This window comes from Leptonotus elevatus, chromosome 11, assembly GCF_054856555.1.
Source record: "Leptonotus elevatus isolate MCC_2025b chromosome 11, RoL_Lele_1.0, whole genome shotgun sequence".
Lineage (NCBI taxonomy): Eukaryota > Metazoa > Chordata > Actinopteri > Syngnathiformes > Syngnathidae > Leptonotus > Leptonotus elevatus.
In genome coordinates, this window is record NC_141249.1 from 17,846,272 (window position 1) to 17,870,630 (window position 24,359).

A 24,359-nucleotide genomic window follows, 5' to 3' on the forward strand; every position below is an offset into this window, starting at 1 on the left:
AATATTTACACGGACCACAGAAAATCGTTTTCACATTGTTTTGCACATGACAAGAAAGGAAATTACAATTGGAAGTCGGATTTTCGTCACAACAAATCAGGGATTTCATTTTAAGGCTATTATTACCCATTTTCTGTGTGTCCAGGTATACCCTCTTTGGCTCTGCCCGTTCCTCCTGCCAGCCGGCAGGGGCATGGTCCACCCCGACAGTAAAGAGGAGGAGCTGTACGTGGATGTCGGCGCGTACGGCGAGCCTAAAGTCAAACATTTTGAGGCAACGGCGTCAACGCGGCGACTGGAGAAATTCGTCCGAGACGTCCACGGGTATGTTTCTGCTGGTTTACGCCGCATGGCTCAATGATTGGGATGTAACAATATCCAAACGTCGCAATACGATAATGATCATGATATTGTGGGGAGGATAGCGATATTAAAAAATAAAAATAAAAAGCTCATACTAAAAAAAAGCACAATATTGCGCTTTTGTACAAAACAGCAATGCACATAAATAATATACAATCTCTAATAACACTTAATATTGAGGCACTTACTTGCTAATGCATGCACACATTGATTTCCTCCACACTGACTCGATTCACAGGCATATTACATTCTCCATCTGACGATTCGTGTGGATTTTAAACATAGAAGGAAAACATGCCATATGAAAATCAAACTGCACTAAAAAACTAACCACCAGAGGGTGCTAGAACTGCACAAATGAAAATCAACTTGACATTTTTAACAGATGTGCTGCTTTTAATATTGTGGCATGACGACGACATTGAGGCAGTTTTAATATCACGATATAATCGTTATCGTTAAATCCCTATCAATGACAAAATTCCACGTTTTTTCCCTCTTCCTCATCCACCTGCAGCCTGTATGAGAGGCCTGAGGAGGACCTGACCTTTGCCCTTGGCATATTTGGTGTAGCCAGTAGGTTGGATTATCACCTGTTTTCTGAGTGTGATCATGTGATGTTCGCAAGCTGAGCCGTGATTGGCCGTTACCTGAGACTTGAGCAACTGCTACAGCAGTGACAAAATGGCCGCCCCCTGAGGTGGATGAGAACGGGTGGATTTTGTTGCTTAACTCAAACAAATGCACTTTTAATCAAAAGCCTGTTTAGACTAGTGATATGCATAGAACTTGTAAAGAACATTTTTGACTTGACTTCCTCTTTAAAATAAACACCGATATTGTGTAAGGTTCCTGTATCGTGCGTTGACTTTGCAGATTCCAGATGTTGTACGCAGACGTCTACATGGACCGCAATGAGTTTTGGGAGATGTTTGACGGACAGCTGTATCACAAATTGAGACAGGAGCTCGGCTGTAAGGACGCTTTCCCGGAGGTTTATGACAAAATTTGTAAGGCTGCCAGACACTGATCTTCTGCAGCCACAGGTTGTATCAAGTTATGCTTGTAAAAGGAATCGAACTTGCCTTATATTGCACCCACAAGTCTTTCAGCTCGTTGCCGTCAAATGTTGTCATGTGATCATCATCGACCTTAAGTCATTATGTGCCTCACGTGTTAAAAAGACACCACCTGTTATTACTTTCCATAATGTTTTTTTTTGTTTTTTACAATAAAAAACAAGGTCCTATTTTTGTAGCACATTGTTTTAATCAATAATAAAAAATAATACAACTTTCTGTAGTTTGCATTTGCTTATTTGTCCTTAGGACATTTTACACAAAAATAAAATTTATAAAATACATTTTTTAAAACATTCACAAGCAATTCAGAGTACATGTAAAAAATAAAGCAATTCATTGGGACATTTTTTTAAATACATTTTTAAAAACATTCACAAGCAATTCAGAGTAGATGTAAAAAAAATAAAATAAAGCAATTCAGTCTTTAAAATGTTTAGTAGCAATTCAGTCATTAAAATGTATATAAAAACACATTTAAGTTATTAAAACATAAAAAAACATTCATATTTTGTATATATTTTGTAAAAAGTTTCCTTGAATTCACATCACGCTTTAGAGACACGTCGAGAAATTCACATTTTGTGCATACGGTGTATAATCCAGTCATCCAGCGTGCTCTGTGCCTTGTCCATGTCTACTCCGCGCCGTAGGAGAAGCAGGAGGTGAACGAGGACGAAAGGGAGGTTGAGGACGAAAAAGAGGCTGAGGACGCCTCGGCCGCCTCCATGGCTTCCAGCTCCTTAAGAAGGGCGAAGGTCAGGTCCTCCTCAGGCCTCTCATACAGGCTGCAGGTGGACGAGGAAGAGGGTGAGGGTGAGAATGCCTCGGCCACTTCCGCCGCCTCCAGGGCTTCCAGCTCCTTATAAAGGTAGAAGGTCAGGTCCTCTTCATCCAAGCTGTTGGTGGACGAGTCAGATGAGGTAGTGGATTCCAACGCTCCCAGGTCCTTTAAGAAGGTGGAGATCAGGTCCTCATCAAGCCCCACATGCTGGATGTTAGCGGATGTTGAGGACAAGGGTGCCTCGGCCGATTCCATCTTCTCCTGTGAGTGGGTGGAGACCGGATCCGCCTTGGGTTCCTCATGCAGGGTGTATGTGCACGGCATGCGGGCCTGCACGGGAACCTCAGGCGCAGACGCTGTAAACAAACGCAATTGACATAATCTGGTGAGATTCGATGCAAGATTCTGCGTTGACTAAGAATTTTTATTATTTTTATTTTCATCAGCTTTAGTTTAACTTGAACTGTACAATATTTTATGATATTCAAGTCGTCTATTGAAAGGCATACATTGTCATTGTATTATGTTCTATATGCCCCAACTCATCTAATTGTGGAATAAGGAGTAGATTAATCAATACTTTTTATCCCATTCCAAGAGGCGGCCATTTTGTCCTACTCTTGTTGTTGATGTCAATGTTAGCTGTGACATTCGCAATGTGAGCCCCAAGGTCACGATGTCAATTTCCTAATTCCTATTCCAAAAATTTCAGAATATCTTTTAGACTAGTGGGCACGCATGGACTATATCATCTCAAAGAAAAATGTTGCCTTGATTTTCCCTTGCAATAAAATTAACATTTACTAACATACACTTATTAAATAGATAGGCTGCGAGTGGATTTTCTACTTACTGCTGATCAGATAGTTTAAACTGGTGGCATGATGGGACCAAACTCTCTTCTTCTTTTTGCCCTGCACAAAAAAAAAAGTCATTTCACACACAAACAATATTACACAAGTAATTATTTACTTTTATTGTTCCACTATGGGACTCACGTAATTCTCTCTATAGGACCAGTCAGGGTACACGTTGGCGTGAATTTGGCTGAGCCGCTCAGATTCGTCAAAGTACTTCTTCTGCTCATCAGCCGTCAGTGACTTCCACTGTGGATGTAATGGAAAGTGTCAGCGCACACATGCCACGTACCACCACCGTACAAGCTAAGGACGAGAACACTCACCTTTTGACCCAAGAGCTTATTGACTGTGGCGCTGTCTTTAGGAACTGCGCCTGCATTTAGGATTTGGGCCTTCATAATAGGCCGCTGCTCCTTCATGAAGAGCATAAATGCATTCGGTGGCTTTTTAACGTAAGGCTTGTTGTTCTGGGGCTCTGTTGTCCTCTTTCTCCTGTTGGGAAAACAGCATAAAATGTGTGGCCACTCAAGGATTTTTTTATTTTTTATTTTTTTTACAGAGAATACTGAATACTTACTGTGAGGATTTAGATTTTTGTGGTGTTGGTGGTAGTAGAGGAGGGAGAAGGTAAGTAACAGGTGCCAACTGATAGGAATCCTGTCCAATTCTGAACACATAGGACACACGTTAGGCAACGAGAAGCATGTATGAAGATGCACACATTATTTGTGTTACTTACATAAATCGAATAGGAAGATGGTTTAACGCCACTGGCGTGCCATTAACCTGCAAAAAAAAATAAATAGTATTAACATGTAATTCTACATATTGAACGTTTTTTGAAACATTAAAAAGTTTGGACTAATGTTTTTCATGCAGCCCACTCGGTGTGTGCATTTTGGTTATTTATGCTTTATCTTCATTCAGATCTGACTAATTCCCCATTGAGCGTTTGAAACACTATACATTCAAATATAATCTCTTTGTGAAAGGAAATGCAGGAGTTGGAGCAGCATATGCAGTAAGAAACACACAATTACTGTACTTTCTTGTAGCATGTGATTTATCAAGATTACCAAGATTAATTTTTATTTTTATTTTTTTTAATTGTAGCCCCATGTTTGCATGCACCATGCATGTTCCCAAAAAGTTTCCCAATGTGCATTAAATTTATTTATGCTCCCTACCTGTATCTGATTGCTGGTCATCATGCCTAAATCCGCGTTGGTAACTTGGAAAAGTCCGTGCAACTCCACGTTTGCCATCCTCTCCTGACACTGACGCTAATAACTAATATCAGTGTATATCGAGGCCTCCAAAAACACAATAAAAAAAAATAAGTTTTTCCCGAAATTAGCCAATCACAGAGGCGAAGGGCACCTTTGTGACGTCACTTGACGGTTAATGAAAGAGCAGAAGAAAAAAAAAGCGAGTAGGAGGTTATGCTATTGCTAATTAGCAAAATGGCTAACTAACGGCTGGACATACACTTCGCCCTCATCCAATTTGAGCCTAAATGTGTTTATTTTGTCCGTTAAATGCACGAGACATTTTTTTTAAATCACTTAAGAAACGGAAGAAAACTCTAAAAGTTGTATTGACAAAATGTACTGCCATTTCCTACAAATTTGTGTAGCCTAAATGTGGCAGCTATAGAGAAACTGAACTGTATATATTTTTTTCCTATCCAAAATCGTTACGTTTATAACGAGTTTTTAATGTTGAAATCATTTTTACTTAAGTAACCAGTCGCTCAAAATGTCGACCACCACGGTACTTATCATGAATGTCTCGTATGCTCTTTCTTGCTCTTTTAAGTTTTAAGTGTCTTTCTGCGCAAATTCTATGCGGCCGCGCCCCCTTGTAAGACAGTTAGATTAGCCAGCTAGCTCGTTAGCATTAGCCGCCGCCGCTCTTTCAAAAACCGTCAAGTGCCGGCGCCCGATGATGTAATAAAGGTGGGGGGAAAAAAATGTCGAAAGTTATCCTAAAGCTTTGCGACCGGAGAGGATGGCAAGCGTCGAGTGGGACATACTTTTTGAAGTGATCAACGCGGACTTAAATCAACAGGTAGGGATAAGGTTCAAGCATAAATAACTTTTTGGAGCATATACGCAATTTTGAGGCTATCATTAAATTACTGTATCGCTCAACTAAATGGTAAATGAAAAAGTCCTCACACTGCATGTTTTTAATATGCGATGGGGTGGGGGGTCGTGGGGGGATCACATGCACTTTATGCCTCAAAGTCATTGTAACAGTTTCTTATATATTTTTTTATTATTTCCATTTTTATAAATAATCTGCAGCATGCTGCCACATCTACATTTCCTCTCTGGGTGATAAGAACTATCCTGTTTCGTAGTTGTTTAATATGAATAACATTGAGATGAGAATGAAAATGAACATCTTAAATGCGCACACAAACTTTTTGGAACATGCATGCAAACATGAGGCTTGAAATAGTAGTCCCAAGTAGTTGATGGGAGTTAACATGTTCTATATGAGGAATCCCTTTCACATGTTACTGTTACCACTAAATCATAAGCAGATTATTAACCATTGCTATTTTCTTTTTTTGCAGGTCAGTGGTGGACCAATGATGGTGACCCAAACACCTGTTGAAGTTATGTAAGTAACACACACATCATATTTGCATCTTCACACACTTTTTGTTATCTTACGTGTATGTCTGTGTGTGTTTTAGCGATGCGCAGCTTTTTTATGAGTTGTCGCCATCTTATTTTGTCCCACCTCCTCCTTCTCCTCCGCCGCCTCCTCCACCAAAAGCCACAATCTCCCCCTCACAGTAAGGATCCTCTGCAAAAATGTCTTTCCTGGCACCCGGCGACATGCGTTTTGCTTATGCGTTTTTGTTTTCCCAATAGGAGAAAAAGGAATACGGGGCCCCAGGATTCCAGCAGGCCCTATATTAAGAAGCCCCCAAACGCCTTCATGCTCTTCATGAAGGAGCAGCGGCCTTTGGTCAAGGTGCAATTCATCAATAAGGACAGCGCCACGGTGAATACGATCCTGGGGCAGATGGTGAGCGTGTTTACGACACACGCGTCTACTCGTGATGCGTGCGTGCGTGCGCTGACCTTGTGATGACATCCACAGTGGAAGTCGCTGAGCCTGGAAGAGCAGGAGAAGTACTTCGAGGAATCTGAGAGGCTCAACCTGGTCCACGCCCGCACATACCCAGGCTGGTCCTGCCGAGACAATTACGTGAGCCCCTCGCTCATTTATTTGTTTTAACAAAAGTCAGCACGTTTGTCTAATGTTGTTTTTGTGCAGGGCAAAAAGAAAAAGAGAGTGTGGGGCAATGTCACCGCCAGTTCAAACAAGGTCACTGGTAAGTGTATATGTATATATATATATATATATATATATATATAAGGTAAAAAGTTGTATCTTTTTAGATTAAAGTCAAGTCAGGAAATGAGATCAAAGAAATGACCGCTGAGGAAGCCTTGAAGTTGAAAAAAAAATGCTACTTTTTTTTTTTTTACTCAAAAAGGTAATTTTTCCAAAAACATTTATGACATTTACTTTACATACTACATTTTTTTACAAAATATTTAATACATAAAAAAAAAGTTTGATCTTGAAAACACTGGAATGTGCATTATCTTTATATATGAAAATATACACATTTATTGTAGTTACTAGTGTGACTTTGTGCTCCTGGTATTCCAAAAATTAAAAAATTCTAAAAATATACTAATTTATCCTCTTCTAAATTTGCAGAATCTGCGTCCCGCTGTCTTTTTGAATTCTTTGACTAATCTGACAGACCATGTCAATCAAAATTGAGGACTATATGACCTTAATAAAAGCAGAATATTGACGGCTGTTTTGTGTTTGTAGTGTCTGCGCCTGCGCAGGCCCACACGCCGTCCACATCCACCTGCAACCTGCATGCGGCGCCCGAGGTGGACCTGACTTCTACCCTGTTCTTGGAGGCGGAAACCTTCGAGGTGACCTTTGCCCCCTTGGCCTCGTCTTCGCCCTCGTCGGTGTTGTAGGAGACCCAACGAAAAAAAACTAGTTCTTGGGAGACTTGTTGTCTCTTGAAATTCAGCCAAAAATCATTTAAGACATACCTGTGGGCATGTCGGACCAACTTCTCCAGTAGGCGCATCGAAGCCGTTGCCTGCAGTGTTCGCTTGACCTTGTGCTCGCCGGACCGTTCTTTTTTAAGAGAAAGCAAAATGACAGTCACATGTTTCTGTCTTGGATTTGCTTTTCAGACAAGATTTTAATCATTTTTTAAAGTGTGCTTTTTATCCCCAATAACTTCCACAGAAATAGTGTAACTACTGTACATATTTTTCTCTCTCCAGATAATGTGAAAATGTGTTCATCATCGTTGAAGTTGTTACTTTCGGTCCATCATACAGTAATTACTTACATGTGCAGTTTATTTCTGTGAACATTTTTAAAAGTGTTTTTTATTTATTCATGGTATGGGTGGTGTTTTTTTAATCAACAGAATTGCAGTGCGTACGGTAAATGGAATTTCCGTTCATTTCAATGTGGAACGATGAAACTTTTTATTTTTGTGCTACTAGTGTGGTCAGGGAAAGAATGAAACTCGTAAATAATGAAATAATGATGCGTCCCGTGACATCTCGGAAAAATGTGTTTCGACAACGCAAAATGTAAATTGTTTTTATGGCTGTAAAAGTGTCTGCATTGCATCAGAATGCAATTCAAAGTTGCAAAAGCTGCAATTTGGGGGGGGGGGGGTAATTTTCTGACATCATGCTTTGTGTATGTGTATATTTTATTTACTGAAGTCTTGAGATCAATTCAGTGCTTCAAAAGTGCACAGTCCATATGTCATATTGTTTGCATTATTGTTGTAATCTGATTCATGATTTACGTTTCTGCCACATTTGTTTGGTAGCATTTTGTGGAAGTTGTTATGGTGAACGCTTATTTGACTGCAAGTCAATTCAAAGTGTTAACTATGTAAGTAAATAAACGTTGTATTTCATGTTAATTCATGTTTAATTTGCGTTTTTAATTGTATATTCACTGTAACAGATTAATTGATTGTTTCCATAGGCTAGAGGACCTTGGGGTGAAAAAATGGCATAAAATCGCAATTGGGAGGAAATTAAATAGCAAATAGATTGTTTTTCCTAAATCGTCCGTGTGGTGGTGCGGGAGAGTAGAACTACTTTCACTTGCAGGTGTCGACTTCCAAATATTCAAGCAATTGCAATGGCAAGTGGCAAAGCTGTCGAGTGACACTCAAGTCAAGTGTCGTGACTGTTGGCTCGAAGCTCGGGTGGAACCAGTTTGTTGTGGCGGAACTTTTATTTCCCTTTCTTCCTCTCAGGTGTTCTCGCAACGTCAGCGTCGTCCCATAGGTAGATATATCCTCAACTATTCGGACTATTTACAACAGCTACACGATTTTATAAAAGTTAACAAAACAAACCAAAAAAAGTGTTAAGTATTCACTGTTTGTGTGTGTGTTAAAGTAACCTTGTGCCCTACTTGTTAGCAAGCTAACTCGGCCGCTTTCACTTAGCAAACTGACAATTTACAACGAGTCGACATTCGCTTTGTTTGTATACGAAGCTGCCAACTCGAATATAAGAGTGTAATTTCACATTTATGTGGTTTTAAACTCGGCGAAAAAAAGTCGCTTTGGCTAGCAGCAGTTAGCCGCGCTAAGCTAAGCGGTGGGCGCGCGCTCCCGTTTGCGAGTGGCTGTCAAAACGCAGTTTCCGTGACAACAGCGCGTAAAGTTTGCACAGATTTGCACAGCCGAAAAGACGAGAACTACTGCTTACACTGTGGGTATGTCACAGCTTTACACTGAACAAGTGTCACGTCTTACAAACAGCTCTTCCGGCAGAAGGTTTTACCAACCGGCATTTCCGGAAACTTCAGTCATTGGATTTGGAGACCACCTGCCCGGAGGCGAGGGAGGCACGGAAGCGAGCATGGCCACCGACCAGGAGCCTTCATTCACCGTCAAACTGGCCCAGCTAATGCTGCTTTCCACTTACTGGGGAATGCAGATTTGGGTCACCTTCGTTTCAAGTTGGTGCCACACCCACACAATAGCTTGTCTTTCTTTCTGCAAGTCATTCAGTACATCAAGCTAAAAAAACAAAACTTTTCAAAAGTCTTGATATGTTAACACATAAATGGGATTTTATTATCGCAGCGAGTCTCAAATTTCTAATCAAATCAACATGCTTGAAAAAATAAGTTAGCAAATAATTCATGGTGACATCATGTGATCGTTATAGCGGCATCATTTATGGATTGTAGTAACTTTGGACAACATGGGACATTCAAAGACGCGAAAACCAAAAATCCACTCGCTAAAATGGAAAATGAACAGATTAAACACTTAAAATAATAATAAGTTGCAGCTCTATTTTAAGTTCTAACTTATCGTACATTTTCCTTGAAAGTAGATGACTTGTGTTTTTGACTCAAGGATGCATACTGATTTTTGTTTTTTTAAAGGCATGGCAAATTAATTTCCCTAATAATAGTTTAATAGAATAGGAATTACGGTATTTCAGTAAGGCCTCCTACTTGAGCCCTAAAAAGCAAAATGTCATCAACAAAAAACATGCAAAACAAGTTTGTGCTTTGATTTATTGCACAACTGAGGTTTTTACGAGGCACACTGATATCTCACTTTCATGCATGACGGCAACTTAAGATAGCAAAAAAATTTTTTTTCAAAAATAGTAGGAAATTCTCCTGATAGCACAAGCTACTGTTTCATTTCCTCATTGTAATTTTTAACGTGTCCTTAATCATTAGTGAATTGTGACAACTTTCATGACTGTGCGGAGAAAGTGGAGCAAAGGTTGTCTGTCAAGTTAGACGTCACAGCAACTTGGCTTCATGCTACACTTGCCTACCAGACAAAGGATTTGTAAACTCGTTAAGTGGTTCTTAAAGGTGGCACACGAGCCATATAGCTTGTGGTCTGCAAAAATAATTAGCATTAGTACTTGTCATATCAAATCATTGAAATGCATATCATTTCCTTATGCAAATATTTGGACTTGCACTTTTACGAAACATAATCAACCTAATCGTAGCTGTCAACGAAACGTTGCTATATATATATATATATATATATATATATAAATATTTGTTAATAATTTGTAAACAAAAACACTTTCTGATGACGTGTTGTTTTGCAACCAGGTTTCGTGATGGACAACCACTTGAACCGACACACGTACGGCTTCATCCAGAGCCGCCTGGTCCCCTTCTACCTCCACCTGGGCTCGGCCTGCGCCTTCTTCAACCTGACAATCTTCGCCGTGTACCATCCCAGCGACATGCTGGACGAGCGAGAGGCCTTCCAAGTGGGTTTTCACACAATCGTCATTATTAATTGATGCCACAAAGTGGTGCGATCCGCTGTGAGCCTTCTTTCCCCCATTGAATTGAATTCATCGGTTCCAGCCCCCATAAAAAGTTTGTATTTTTTTATTAGACAAAATAGATCTCGATTGTATTGTACTTTATACAAAACGTAAGGACTGTAGAGCAGTAAACAGTTTTTGCATCATAATTTAACGCTGCAATCCAAATCATTGTCCTGCTCTTTGTGGTGTTCCCGCCTTGGCCACCGGGTGGCAGTATAATGCTGCAGTGCACAGTCATGCTGACACATCGTCAGTTTTTGTAAAGAATAAAGATTATATTATATGCCTGTGAGGGCTGGGCAATTTTGGGGGAAAAACCCCATCTTGATTATTTTGATTGATATTGAAATCACGATAAATTAATGATTTCTAAACTTGGCTATTTATTCATCTACCAAAACTCAACTTTAAATATAAACTTAAATGACCAGCAAATAATTTAATAACAAGTAAAATTATATGTTAAAGTAAAAGCGATAAAAATATAAAATACAATTGTTTGATTGATGCTTCCTTTTTCACAGATTAGGAAAAATATATGTCTGTTATTATTGTTATATTACATGTCTGTGTGTTATTAGAAGCTATATCCCCCTCCTGAAAATTCTAACGCTAATTTTTACTAGCCTGTCAATGGGGTTTTCCATTTCAACGGGGATGGATGGGGAGGCGTCTTCCACTGTACATTTCAAACTTGGAAACAACTTTACTAATGAACAACCACCAGTAGATGGCATCGATGCCCCCATTTTAGATATGAGATCAGCACAGTTTAGCCCACTGGGAAAAGCGGCTGCGTTTTGTGCAATCGACTTCTTTCTCCTACTGAAGAAGATAAAACAGCACAATCAAACTTCTTTTTTTTTTACTTGTGAAAGGAAAGAGTCTATTCTTTAATTTGGTAGATTCTGTGTACATTGAACATAATATCCTTTAGGATTTGAAATTTTCTAAACGCTCTTAAATGGACTACTTTATGAGCAGGCATGCCACATCCAATATGGCTGACACAGCAACACGTCACATCCACGAAAGGCTGTGTGTGTGTCCATCTAAAATCTAAAGCGACAAGATCTCAGCCTTATTTTGTTTCCATTCTCTTCCGACAGATCTTCATCTTCTTCGTGTCGGTGACGGTGGCGGCCGTCAACGCGCAGTGGTTCGGCCAGATGACGTCGGAGCTCATGGCCGACATGCACTTGGTGGAGCAGGCGTGCGGCCTGGGCCAGGACATCGGCCTGTCGTCCAACCGCGAGGCCTACGCCAAGCTGCGCGAGACGGACGCCAAGTACCGCCACCTGAGCGGCCGCTTGCGGCTCTACCGGCTGCTGTCGTCGCTTTGCAACGTGTGCTGCGTGGCCTGCAACTTCTGCAGCCTCAGCTACATGGCCGAGAACCTGCGCTCGCTCTGAAGTTGTAAGTAATCTATTTGATACGTCCTTTTCTCACCGTGCCGTATGTGTTTGCGCGCGTTGGCGAATCCCAAAGCACGCGTTAGCTTGAGTCAAAAGACAATGAAAGGCTTAAAGTGCTACAATTGGGGACTTCAACATGCATGTCCTTTACTTCCTTTAACAACATCTGCAGTTTCATGGCAAAGTATATTTGGTGTGTTAACTCATTCACTGCCATTGACGGCTATATACGTCAAAAATTCATTTGAACTATTTCTATTAGTTAAATTTTTTTCCCCTCTTTTGTTAACAAGTGTGTGAAAACCTAGACTTTTTTTATTGTACATTTAGAACAGATATAAAATTTGTGATTTTTTGTGAGTTAACTACTAAAGTCATGCGATTAATTACAATTAAAAATTTTAATCGCCCGATGCCCTTAATTTTTAATAATCCTTTTTCTTTTTTAAATCGCAAGGCGATTAATTTTTTAAAATTATAATTAATCACATGACTTCAATAATTAACTCACGATTAATCACAAATGTTATATCTGTTCTAAATGTACAATAAAACCATTTTTGGGGGGGTTTCATGCTCTTATTAATAAAAGTGTAAAGAGTGTCAAACTAATAGAAATAATTTTTTACGTCTATAGCCAGCAATGGCAGTGAACGAGTTAATTGGCAAAACCTCAGCTAATTATTATTATTTTGAAAAAGCCTAACATTGGCGTACATAATCAGCAGGTCAATTACAACCATGCTAAAAAAATACAATGTTTTAGAGAAAGGAATTATTAACCAATCACATTCAGACCTGCCACCATTTGAAGTACCTCTGATAATCCCCAAATAATATATATATATATATATTTTTTTTTGTATTCGCTCCACCTTGACTAAGGGTCTATTTTCAGATGAAGAAAAACAACCTTCATTCATTTTACATTACCTCGTCCAGGAAAACTCATTTTAACTTTACATAGAAGTTGACAAAGGCAATTCATTGCTATTTCAAAACTGGAATGCGTCAGCCAGTCTTGCGTCTGACCTTTCACGAGAAGCAGTTTCCCTTTCAAACAAGATAAGCTTCAGAGAGTTCTTGTGAGTCTTTTTACGCCACTCCGTCCTGCTCCTCCTGTTTGGGCGGAACTGACATCTAGCTTGTCATGTTTTGTTTAGTTTTTTTTCTTCCCTGGCTTATCTTGTTTTGTGTTTGAATCTTCCAAAAATACTTTTAAGTCTTACGTGGAATTATTGATGTAAATGCGGGGCCCTGCAATTGGTCACAATGTAAAAAAAAAAAAAAAAGGCATACTCACCATGTGACGAAGTCTCTTCACGTGAACTTTAAAAACTGCTACCTTTTTGGTTTGTATTCCTTTCTTCGTTTTCAGATTGACGGTGACTTACTGCCGCGTTAGCCATATTGTACTGAGCAACCGTAAATAGAGGGGGAAAAAAATCAAGCAGTTACTTCCAAGATTCTTGCGCGCTACAACTAACGCTACATCACAAAGTCAATGTGTGGCTGTTGTGGAAATCATCACACTTCTTTGGCCGCATCACAAATGACACAAAAGAAACAAACGCGTGACATCATACGTGATGATTGGTTGACCTTTTTCCAGAGTTGAATCGATACTTTTCTTCAAAGTTTTCTTGATGGTACTGAGCCGTGACATTTGGGTTGGATTAGCATGTGGACCCGTGTCATATGTTGTATGAGGAGCGCACATTATTTGTGCGTTGGACTCGCTAAGAATAAAAGCCAGCATGTTGGAATGCGCAGTGCATGATGGGAAAGTCACAGCAGGGTTGTGGGAATTTTAGGTGAAGGTTGTTTGAAGAAAAAAAAAAAAAGTAAGGCAAAGACAATGCAATTAATTATTTTTTTCTCTTGTTTATATATTCTGTATTTGTAGATGTGAGGTTTTGGTGCTTTTTAGTGTGAACAAAAGTTTGGATTTAATCATGTTCAGCTTCACTATATGGACTACAAGGCTCAGGAAAACAAGTTAAGAAACTTGACGTCACTTTTTATGTACTAAGGATTTTTTTATTTTTGGGATGCATGATTTATGTACAGAGACTGATTTTGAAAGTGAAATCTTGACTTGGTGTCATTTGTATTTTATGGTAATTAAAAAAAAAAGAAAAGCTAAACCAAAGCCAAACTGTCAAAATTGTCCTGTGATTTTTTATTTTTTTTATTCACATAAATGTCATCTGAACCTCAAAATAAATTGTTTCAGCAAGCTGGAAAAAAAAAGCCAAACGGCTCATCTTTTAATTTGATAACAGGAACAAATGTTGCAACATCTCAAAGCATTTTTGTAAAAAGAAAAAAGAAAGAAATGGTTACTCAAGTTAAAAAGCCACAATTTGAATCAAGTTCATTCTTTGAAGCCAAAATACAATTGATAAAAAAAAAAAAAAGAACATTTGTACCGGACTAAAAAAACAAAACAAAAAACTTAGGTAACCCACAAAAACCTCCGTTTACGTCAGGTGGTGGTGCGGCAGGCCGTCACATAAAGACTGCACTAACATGTAACAACTGCATCCCAGCCCAGCCCGCTACACGCACACTTCAACAATGTCGCACTGATTGACCCATGAATTAAAAGTAAACGTCTCTTTTTCCACCCTCTCCCAATGTTGTAACAGTGCATGTGCAAAAACACGGTAACAGACTCAAAAGAGTGCACAGAAAATATGACATTGAAGGCATCATGTTACATTCCTTCTTGTAAACAGCTGACTTAGGTGTCACAATCGATACATTGACACTTGATCATCTCGATTTCGTTTAGAGAGCTTGCTCAACTATAAATTGTCCAAATTCTCAAAATTTCACCCCCCCCTCCCCCTTCTGAATTTCTGAAGTCCATTATTTCATTACCGATTACCCATTTGATTTCGTGAAGAGCACCATTTCTGATGTGAACAAATTGCTGGCGGCTCAGAAAAAAACGTTGATGGGGTTAGAAGAAAATAACAGCTAGCACACTTTTGTGTGCGCGTGTCACATAAAATGTCTATAAAAATGTCATAAATATGTTTCCCTTCTCAACAATTAAAAATACAAATACTACCGTCTCTTTAAAAAAAATACCGTAACCGTCTTTGCGTAACTTTGTAGACCAATGATGATTTGTAACCATCAGTTCCTCCTCGGATATAAATAAAACGTTTTTTTTGTTTTTTTTAAAGAACACTTACATGACCAAAACGAGAAGAATCCAGTGTCATACAACCACTTTGCCCTTGATGTCCATTTTAATGCTTTCGCTGGCCTTGCTGGGCTGCTCCTCTCGCAGTGTGATGTACGAATACACCAGGCTGGCTGCGATGCTGCCGACACAAAAAGATACATTACCAAGGTCACAAAAAGTGACATTTGTAACATACAAATGCCTTATTTAAATACTCTATAGGCGGTCTTTTTAAACACACAATACTGAGAGCAAGAGCAATGGATAACACAAAGCAAGATTATAGCACATTACATTTTTTATATATATATATATTATTTTTTTCAAAAACTAGGTTGTGCTGAGATCCTCCCTAATTTTTTTTAGCATTTAAATTTTAAACCATCTCAAACTATGCAGGTGTGCCGTTATCTTGTGGTCAATAGTGGAATTACGCACGAACGACAGCGACACAAATAATTCAAGACCGGAAAAAGCTAGAAAAGCTTCTTTTTTTTTCCTGGTGAAAGACGAGTCTACGTTCGTTTTATAGATTTAATGCTTATATATTGTGATAGAACACAATATTCAGTAGGATCTTGATAGATCAGTCAAAATGCTTTAAAATGGCGGACAATATTGGGACGTGAGCGTTGAAATCGGATTGCTGTGTTAAAATTAATTCATAAATAATCAGACCATGTGTGCCCTGCTTTATTCCATACCTTATGTTCAAGCCAATGAAGTTGGTCCAGGAGAAGATGTAGTCTCCAATGAACACCATTCCGATGTACGTCACCAGGACATTCTGTCAAATTGTCAGCAGTTCAGTTTTGACAGTACAGCACAAAATCGGAAAGAAACAAACGGGATTACAAAAACTCACTTTCCCATCGAAATAATGTGAATTTATTCTGGAGTAAAACTGTCTTCACCAAAGCTTAAATGTCTCGACATTCTTAAATAAGTGACAACTCGCCTATTTATGTCACGCTGCAACTTCCTGAGTATATTCTTCTCAACATCCCTTTTCAAGGAAATTCAAAATGTCTGCCAATGATGCATTTCAGGCATCTCATGTGGCTGTGATTTCACGGCCTGGACAATGTGTATTTGTTTTTTTGGCCCCTTAATTCTTTCAACAATAAATATATGAATACTTGCGAATGTATGATACAGAATGCAAAACACCAAATATTATGCTGCCTCCTAGTGGTCAAGGTGTGCACACCAGACATTTAATTTACTCACTACTTCCTGAACTCAATACCACTCCTTCATTTCCTGTCTTTTCATTATTGGACAAACTAATTCATCCAGGTGTGTCTGTCCATCGTCCTTGTGGTTACTGAGGTCAGGTCAGGCACACCTGGATTAATCAATTTGTCCAATCATGAAAGACAGGAAATGAAGGAGTGGTTCAGGAAGTAGTGGATTTGTGCAAAGAGCCCATTGCTTACTTTCTTAACTGTATGTTTTTATTAGACTACACTTTTTTTTTGATCATTTATATCCGACCGGCCAATATTTTGCGTATTTTATTCATTTGTGTTTGGCTGTAATGTCATAATTCGTCAATCCGATCAATGAGCCGACCAGGCTGTCATTATGTAACCATTATATTCTTTTTTTTTCTTCCCCCTGGAAACTTTATTGAATCTGAATGATTTGACGCTCACCTTGATGCAGCCCAAAATGGTGGTGGTCAGTGCAGAGTTGTAGTGTGTACAAAACACAATGGAGTACATGAGGACAAACCTGCGCACACATAAAAAAAAGAAAAGAAAAAAAAAGTTGAAATAAAAATAGCATGGCCTTGGGGATGTCCCGTAGCCACCGTATTCTTACCCCATAATGCAGGACAAGAAGAACTGTATGAGGAAGAACACGTCTGACCAACCGTCATAGTCCATGGCCTGCTCACAGAAAAAACACAAACTTTTCAACCACATAAATCCCAAGAAGCAGCGGTGGCAAGCTCGGCCATTAGCAAGAGAGCGTTCTCATTTAACGGCACACGTACTAACAGGAAGTCAAACTCCCGGCGTGTCACTGTTGCTTTACGTACCTGCTGTATGTCTCCAGTCATGTGAGCCAGCAGCAGAGTGGGTAAGATCATAAATAAGGCGTTATAATACAGCAAGCCGTATTTGCCCAGCTCCTGTGAAACACAGAATAAGCTGTAACCATTTTTTGTTCCGCTTATTTTATTTTTAATTTTTTTTATGCCCAAATTTCTGTTATTATATTATGTCTTTTTTTTTTTGCTTTGTCAGGTTTTTCAATAATGAATAATTTTTTGGACAGTTTATTAGTTATTTTTCTGCCCGACTTGTCAGGGTTTTTTTTTGAAGATTTTTTTTTTTGGGGGCGACAGGAAATTATTTTATTTTTTTTGTAATTAATTGTATGACTTCACTAGTTAACTCACGATTAATCACAAATTTTATATCTGTTCTAAATGTACAATGAAAACAATTCAAAGTGTAAAAAAATGTTTAACTAATAGAAATAGTTCAAATTAATTTTCGACGTTTATAGCCGTCAATGGCAGTGAATGATTTTTTTAAAAAAAATTTAAAGAAGAAAAGATTAAAAATTTGGGGCGTCAGGTGATTAAAATTGTAATCGTAATTAAGTTAATTCACGAATAATCACAATTTTTATATCTGTTCTAAATGTACAATAAAAATATTTTGAAAAATGTTAAACTAATAGAAATGGTTCAAATGAATCTTCGACGTTTATAGCCGTCAATGGCAGTGAATGAGTTAATAACAGCTTTTAGCATTAATATTTATTTGTGCAATACACCAAGGATCTTATTGTAATGAAAAGTAAATTACCTAAGTGTGTATTCTTATCCAAATCCACCCAAGAAAGCATTTTTGTTGTTGTTCAGAAAACATTTCCAGTCAAAGCATGCAAGAGTTCCTTGAGAGCAGACGTTGAAGGACAACTCTGTGCCCGATGCCAAAAATGGCTGCCCCCGCACTCCCCAACAATGACTGCCATTCACACGCAGTCACCGCCACGTACCTTGGCTTCCAATTTCTGCTTGACATAAGCGCCGTTGGCCGCCGTGAACACGTCGTTGAGGAGGATGAAGACGTAGCCTTGCAGGTCAAACGACACGTCTGCGCTGTGAAACGGCAAAACGCGGTGTGACACAAATGTTATTTTTAGGCCTTTGAAATCAAATGTACACAAAAAAAGAGGGTCGATTTTAACACAAAAAAAATGCACACTAGGCATAACTATAAAACGGATATAAACTTAAGATAATATTGCATTCTTGCCGATTATAAATCAACTCGATGTCGGCAGCTGACTTAACAAACGAAAAAAACTTACCTGGCAGCAATGAAGGCCCCGAGTATCATCGTAAATACTGTCAGCTGGACTGACCTGGAGAATTTCTTCCTGTCGAAATTTGATTAAACGACGCCACATGAAAAACCAATCTTCTCTCCAAATTGAGAGTCAAATGCAAATTGCTTACTTGAGCAGGAATCCCTCAGCCAACATTGTGAACAAGATGGAGAACCTCCTGAGCACAGTAAACATCGGCAGGCTAATGGGAAGGGGGGGGGGGGGGTGATCAAATAAATGAACAGAATTAAAAAATACTTCCATCCAACCACTAATACAATAATAACTTACTTGAGCCTTTTGGTTCCATACAGACCACTAATTTGATTGCCCACGTAAAGGAGAGGTAGAGGAAATGTCTTAAAGAAAAAAAATTAAACGGCACAATTTAAATAAAGGTTCAAAAGAAAAGCATAATAAGTTACAACACAATGTACTACAGGTGGTTTCACCTTGCGAGGTACTTTCTCATCCAAGTCTGGGAAGGTGATCACCCTCGCTGCCTTGCCCACCCACAGGACAACCACCGTGGCCAACATCTGCACACACACACACACGGTCAAATCAAAACAGCTGCATCCATCCCAGCTCCAAGTCAATGAATCTTGTGTTTTAGGGGGGAAATGGTCGCGAAACTCACTTGCCCAATCCCTACGCATATCGACGAGGGGAACCTAGGGAACATGGAGAGGTTGTGGTCGTGAGTGCGTGTAAAAAAAAAATCAGCTCAAAGTGCGTTAAACGCACTCCCGAGTTAACGCCGTGTGCGAATGGAAAGGTGGCTATTTAAACAGCGACATTCAAAGTTGCCTTGAGCTAACTTGGCTAACAACTTAGCTTTAGTTGACTCGGCCGGCCTACCTGTAGTTGGTGAGCACGCTCTTGTTCACCACGACGATGACGAACGAACTGACTGCGTAAAACCCGGCGGCGAACAGCTTGGAGAACACCGTCGGAGGTTTGTCCGCCATCCCCGACGAGTTGTCATTCCGCACTGAGGACCGTCGGCTTCGGCCGCCCTGCCATTGAGTCGCTCCCTGCTTGCTGGTGCGCACGCAAAGTACGTAACCACGTTATTCATGACTTACGCCATTTTTTTTTTTTGCCGGCTCTCTCAATAACGCTTAAATTAGCCATTCTATCCGTACTGTATGCTTTTAATGTCTCACGTGTGTTCAAAATCAGGATTGCTATGGGTTACATTGAGAAGGGGGAAGAATGTCGCGTTTTTAGTACACTTTCTACAACTTGGTAAAAGACTTCCGCCCTTACGAAGAAGCACTGCCTGGTTGAGCGCACACGTAATCTTAGTAACGAATCACAAAACCCGACGGCCATGTTGGCAGGGGCGACTTTCCCAATCATAATAACATTGAATTTACATTAATGAAGTACAGTATGTTTATTTTTGCCAATGCCAAAACACGTGCTACTGTACAGAACAGATGGGGTATTAAAACATCAAGTTATTTTAAAAAAAGTACACAAAAAACATAGGTTTGAACGATTTTGTGTATTGATCTGTTTCCTCGCTGTCCATTTTCCCCCCTGCTAGTGTAACGTGCCATCCCTGGTTTTGACCGAATCACGTGGGCTCAAATGAGCTGTTTTTACTCGTGCATTCAATTACAGCACATCTGGTGTAAGAAATCAGAAATAAGAGTGAGTTAATGATTTTAAAAAAACAACAACTTTTTTTTATGGATGACATCTAATTAACAAAGCTAGTACTTTGTAGCAACCAAACAAACACACACAGCAACACAATAAACAATTTCAGATGTATTGTACAAAAGTGTTTTGGTCCTAAATGTTCAAATGACTGAGTGAATGGACTGCACAGGACGTATTCAACTTTGATTATTGGACGTTAATTTTGTGACCTGCTTGCTGACCTGACCTTGCAAAAAGCCCCGTGTGTATTTTGGCAGGTGTTCGCGGCCTGCCGCGTCTGATAAGAAGCGCGAGTGGTTGCGTGCGCCACGTTGTCAGAATAGAGAGAACCCTCAGTGAACATGTCGGGACTCAACGCCTCTCTCGGTTATTTCCTGGCGTGCGTGATTTTGGCGGCCTCGCTGCGGACGCCTCTGAAAAGGTGGCCGCGGCTCGCCTTCCTGTCCGAGCTGTCGTCGTCGTTCATGCTGGTGGCGTGCCGGCTGGAGGTGCAGACCATCGTGGAGGTGGGCGAGTGGGCCGGGGGCCTGGGCCCGGATGTGACGCTGACCATTTTGGCGGCGGTGCTGCTGGCCCACGGCGCGGTTTGCGGCGACCACTCGGGGAACCCCAGCGTAAGCGTTCTGCGGTTCCTTCAGCTGGACGCCGCGGCGCTCGCCACCGTCCTGGCTGTCGCCTCCCACTTCCTGGGGGCCTACCTGGCAATGCTGGCGGCGGAGTACTACTGGAACCTGGAGCTGACCGACATGCACATGATCAAGAACCTGATGGCCAGGGAGTGCAGCACGTCGCTGCTGGTGTCGCCCGTGCAGGGTTTCTTCACCGAGGGGGTGTGCGCGCTCCTATTTCACCTGGCGCACCTCTTCCTCAGACGGAGAACGGCGCTCATCCGGGTGCCCGTCGGAGCCGTGCTACTCACATTCCTGTCACATATAGGTACGCACCTGGGTGTGATATGTATTATTAGAGCAGTCATTATCAAGTACCACTCGTGTTTTACATGGGCAAAGGTTCATTGAATTAAATACCATAAATACAATCAAAGAAATTATTAGGATAGCGTGTATTTAAACTTTTATTATTTCTTTAAAAAATTGATACATTAGTAGATTTTTTTTAGTTCAGTTATATTTAACTTGAGTACAGTAAAGCCTCAGATTCCGCTTTTTTTAATTTTATTTTTTAACTTTTTGTCATGTTGGCCATTATATTATTTTGAGGTAGTACTTTGGTAATTTGAGTGGATGTAAAAAGTTTGAAAATAATCATTTAAAGGACTAAATCTTATATCTTATATTATCTTATATATTTTTTTTTATTAAAAGTTTTATAAATTTGAGTCACACTTTTGGGGGAAAAGTGTATATTTTAAAATGTTATGTTTTTGAGGAAACGGGTTTTAAGAAGAAAAGATACCGGTATTTTTTTAGGGTAAAAAAAAAATATATATATTATGATTAAAAATAAATCACTTCAAAAAAGTCATTCTTGCTTTTTAAAACTAACATTTTGGGAGAGAAGTCCAATTTAAAAAATATATATATTTATGTAGGAATAAAAAAAATAAAAAAACTTATTTTTAAGAATAAAGTCATATTTGTTGCAAAAAATGTGTATTTAATATTCTTTTAAGCTGGATATTTGATTAAAACAGGAAAAAATGTGTTTAAAAAATCGAATTTCAAGAAAAATGCCTTATTTTCAAGCAAAAAAATCCTATATTTTTTTATTTCATGTAAGCGATAAAAAAGATGGTTGTATAATTAATTTTTTATTTCGAAGTTAAAATTTTATTTTAAAATGTTTTTTTTTTAATAGTTGCCCATTTTCAAGAAAATAAGTCTTTTTTTTTAATTTACATTTTTATATTTGAGAATCAAAACTTTTTTCAGGAAATAGTTGCATAATTTGAGGAAGGAATTGGAGGTACGTCCAGTATATTTGACAACAAAGGTAAAAGAAAAAAATGGAAGTGTATATTTCATGTGCCATTTTTCCGTTTGCAGCCAAAGGTTACACGTCAGCTTACGTCAACCCCTCCCTCGCTTACGGCCTCACGTTCCACTGTTCCGGATTCACCTTTGCCGAGTATGCGCTCGTCTACTGGCTGGCCCCAATCACAGGTAAACCGATACGAATACTTATCGACTCATTGATGGCTTGTATGCAATTAGTTGGGTTTGCAGAGCATTTGCCCGCCTATCAAGTGTGAGATTTACACAAGTGATTTTTTTGTTGTTGCATTTCCAGGAATGATCATGGCCCTCCTCTTGTACATGGGCCACATCCCAAGGATCTTTGCCAAGAACCTGCTCTATTTTCACAAGACGCGTATCCGGGTGCGGAAAGGAGGCGAAAAAGAAAGGAAGAAATGAATGACATTCGGTTTTGGCTTTTATTTCTTTTTTAATATCCACCTTTCTAAGGGCTCCAAGAACAACAACAAAAGTAATCAAAATGTTGCTAGTTTTCAATAAAAACAAATTTCAAAAAAATAAATGAAATATGTATTTATGTTGGACTGGGGTGGGGAACCGTCCATCAAAATTTCAAGTTACCATAAAGTGGACTCAATAAATAAAATTAACCTAAATTTTCAGTTGTGTTACAGCAAAACAGTTTGTAAAGTTGCATTACGTTTGCTCTGTAGTGGCAGAACTTGTGCTGGGCTTGGAACCATCGGTCCGGTCAGGTTTGGTCTTTTTGGGCTGACTTTTAACAGATGCATCTTGATCTGCGGATGTTCAGACAGATATGATTTTATTCATTTCAGAACATAACATAATTTATTTACTCCATTGTACATAAACAAATAAAAATCCATTACTTGGTTGTTTTTGCTGTAGCTGAGCCTGAGCTTCCGGACGGTCCTGCCACAAGCAGTAATCCGGCTTGTTCAGTAGCGTCTTGCTCTGCTTACAGCTGAGACAGCGCAACACCGTGATGCGCCTCTTCTTGCCTCTTTTCCCTGGCACAGTTGCAGCCATGATAAACGTTAGCACGAGCCAACATCATCCAGTTGGATTTGCACAGGTGGGAAGGGAATGGAAAGTGCTGCTTACGTTGTCTGGTTGTGGCTGTCAAACCCGGGATGAGCAGGGAGCAACACTTCTTGCATATTGTTCTTTTCACAGAAGGATCTCTGCAGAAATTAAAATTACATTGTTGATACAGATTGAGAAGAAAGTTGTGTATTTTCAAGAAAAAAAAAAGTACACGTCTCAGAGGGAAAAGGTTGGATACTTACGAGGGGTGAAAAGCTGCATATTTCAGAAAGAGTTATTTTTGATAATACAAATACAAATTCTGATGAAAGAGTTATGTTTTAAACTATCAGCCTTGTATATTTTAAGGGTACATTTTTGAAGGAATTTTATTTTAGAAGAAAACAGTCACATTTTGTGGAGAAAAGGGATACAATTTTATGTCATCCCAACGATTTATAGTTGAGAATTTTTTGTTTACTTTGGTTTGACATTGTCACAACTATTAGCCACATTTAAAAGAAAAGTGAAATCATTTTTAAAACAAGTAAAACACGTCAGATTTGAAAGACGTAAATCAAATCTCTCCATAAACAGCAAGTGTACCTAATGTTTTGTCTGGCGAGTGGGTTCAATAAATTACAGGAAGCTGCCATTCCTAAACTGCGCCTTCAAAATAAAACGAGTATATTCTCTGAGGCTACCGTTTAGCGAACTTACTGTCGTAGAACAAGACGTCTTGCGATAGTCCGTTGAGTAAAAGAGTAGAAACGAGCCAACTCTAAATTATCAGGGTTATGGGCCAAAACACAATGTGCAGCCTGTTAAAAAAGAAACGGAAAAAGATTATGGCAGAAATGTAAAGAGAAACCGACTGTTTAGCAGCTAGCTAATTCGAAATGTTATTTACTCACCTGGTAAAGATAATTCAGTCTTAAGTACGCTTCTTTATCCTTAACTTGCCCAGACATTGCACGTAAATGATGTGAATTAGCCTAAAAGTGGCTGTTTTCGTCACCGTGCTTCAGCTACGTTACCATCCAGCTCTTCAGCGATCTAATATAGCATCCGGTTATTTTCAAAATAAAAGTGCACAGCCATTGAAGTAGTATACTGTACTGTATTTTTTTCTCTCAAATGACGGACATTTGAGAAAATGTATAATTTTTTTCAAGGAAAAAGTTGTACATTTTAGAGACAAAAAACTGTACATAAGATTTGAGTAA

The 24,359-nt window shown here is 39.3% G+C and overlaps 6 protein-coding genes across 9 annotated transcripts in view; 3 read left to right on the forward strand and 3 right to left on the reverse strand.

The window, feature by feature from the left end:
* Positions 1–1,661, forward strand: part of dhcr24 (24-dehydrocholesterol reductase) — a 25,586-nt gene extending 23,925 nt beyond the window's left edge. For all 4 annotated transcript variants that reach the window (XM_086089278.1, XM_086089280.1, XM_086089279.1 and 1 more), the window contains 2 exons: positions 146–324; positions 1,240–1,661. In XM_086089278.1, the coding sequence (XP_085945404.1) occupies positions 146–324; positions 1,240–1,393 (333 nt within the window). In that variant the 3' untranslated portion in view covers positions 1,394–1,661. The remainder of the gene's footprint in view (positions 1–145; positions 325–1,239) is intronic.
* On the reverse strand, positions 1,627–8,981 carry LOC147166219 (uncharacterized). Its single transcript, XM_086089546.1, has 9 exons — positions 8,944–8,981; positions 7,193–7,280; positions 6,188–6,298; positions 3,826–3,872; positions 3,664–3,753; positions 3,410–3,578; positions 3,225–3,332; positions 3,080–3,140; positions 1,627–2,582 (listed from the first exon to the last, which is right to left on the reverse strand). Exons 1-9 carry the CDS (start codon positions 8,979–8,981, stop codon positions 2,080–2,082), a joined length of 1,215 nt encoding a protein of 404 aa, XP_085945672.1. The 3' UTR covers positions 1,627–2,079.
* LOC147166220 (transmembrane protein 205) lies at positions 8,250–13,812 on the forward strand. The gene is made up of 4 exons (XM_086089282.1): positions 8,250–8,467; positions 8,950–9,149; positions 10,284–10,447; positions 11,620–13,812. Exons 2-4 carry the CDS (start codon positions 9,050–9,052, stop codon positions 11,920–11,922), a joined length of 567 nt encoding a protein of 188 aa, XP_085945408.1. The 5' UTR covers positions 8,250–8,467; positions 8,950–9,049; the 3' UTR covers positions 11,923–13,812.
* A 354-nt stretch (positions 13,813–14,166) lies between these two features.
* Positions 14,167–19,538, reverse strand: slc35d1a (solute carrier family 35 member D1a). The gene is made up of 12 exons (XM_086089286.1): positions 19,337–19,538; positions 19,116–19,149; positions 18,928–19,014; positions 18,767–18,834; positions 18,606–18,677; positions 18,458–18,526; positions 18,143–18,245; positions 17,172–17,264; positions 16,952–17,019; positions 16,783–16,861; positions 15,829–15,911; positions 14,167–15,263 (listed from the first exon to the last, which is right to left on the reverse strand). Exons 1-12 carry the CDS (start codon positions 19,444–19,446, stop codon positions 15,158–15,160), a joined length of 972 nt encoding a protein of 323 aa, XP_085945412.1. The 5' UTR covers positions 19,447–19,538; the 3' UTR covers positions 14,167–15,157.
* Positions 19,539–20,002: 464 nt separating this feature from the next.
* aqp12 (aquaporin 12) lies at positions 20,003–22,703 on the forward strand. Its single transcript, XM_086089281.1, has 3 exons — positions 20,003–21,085; positions 22,156–22,272; positions 22,400–22,703. Exons 1-3 carry the CDS (start codon positions 20,491–20,493, stop codon positions 22,522–22,524), a joined length of 837 nt encoding a protein of 278 aa, XP_085945407.1. The 5' UTR covers positions 20,003–20,490; the 3' UTR covers positions 22,525–22,703.
* Positions 22,536–24,197, reverse strand: rpp21 (ribonuclease P subunit p21). The gene is made up of 5 exons (XM_086089285.1): positions 24,048–24,197; positions 23,854–23,954; positions 23,212–23,291; positions 22,977–23,117; positions 22,536–22,883 (listed from the first exon to the last, which is right to left on the reverse strand). The coding sequence occupies exons 1-5, from the start codon at positions 24,102–24,104 to the stop codon at positions 22,783–22,785; spliced, it is 480 nt and encodes a 159-aa protein (XP_085945411.1). The 5' UTR covers positions 24,105–24,197; the 3' UTR covers positions 22,536–22,782.
* Positions 24,198–24,359: the final 162 nt, after the last annotated feature.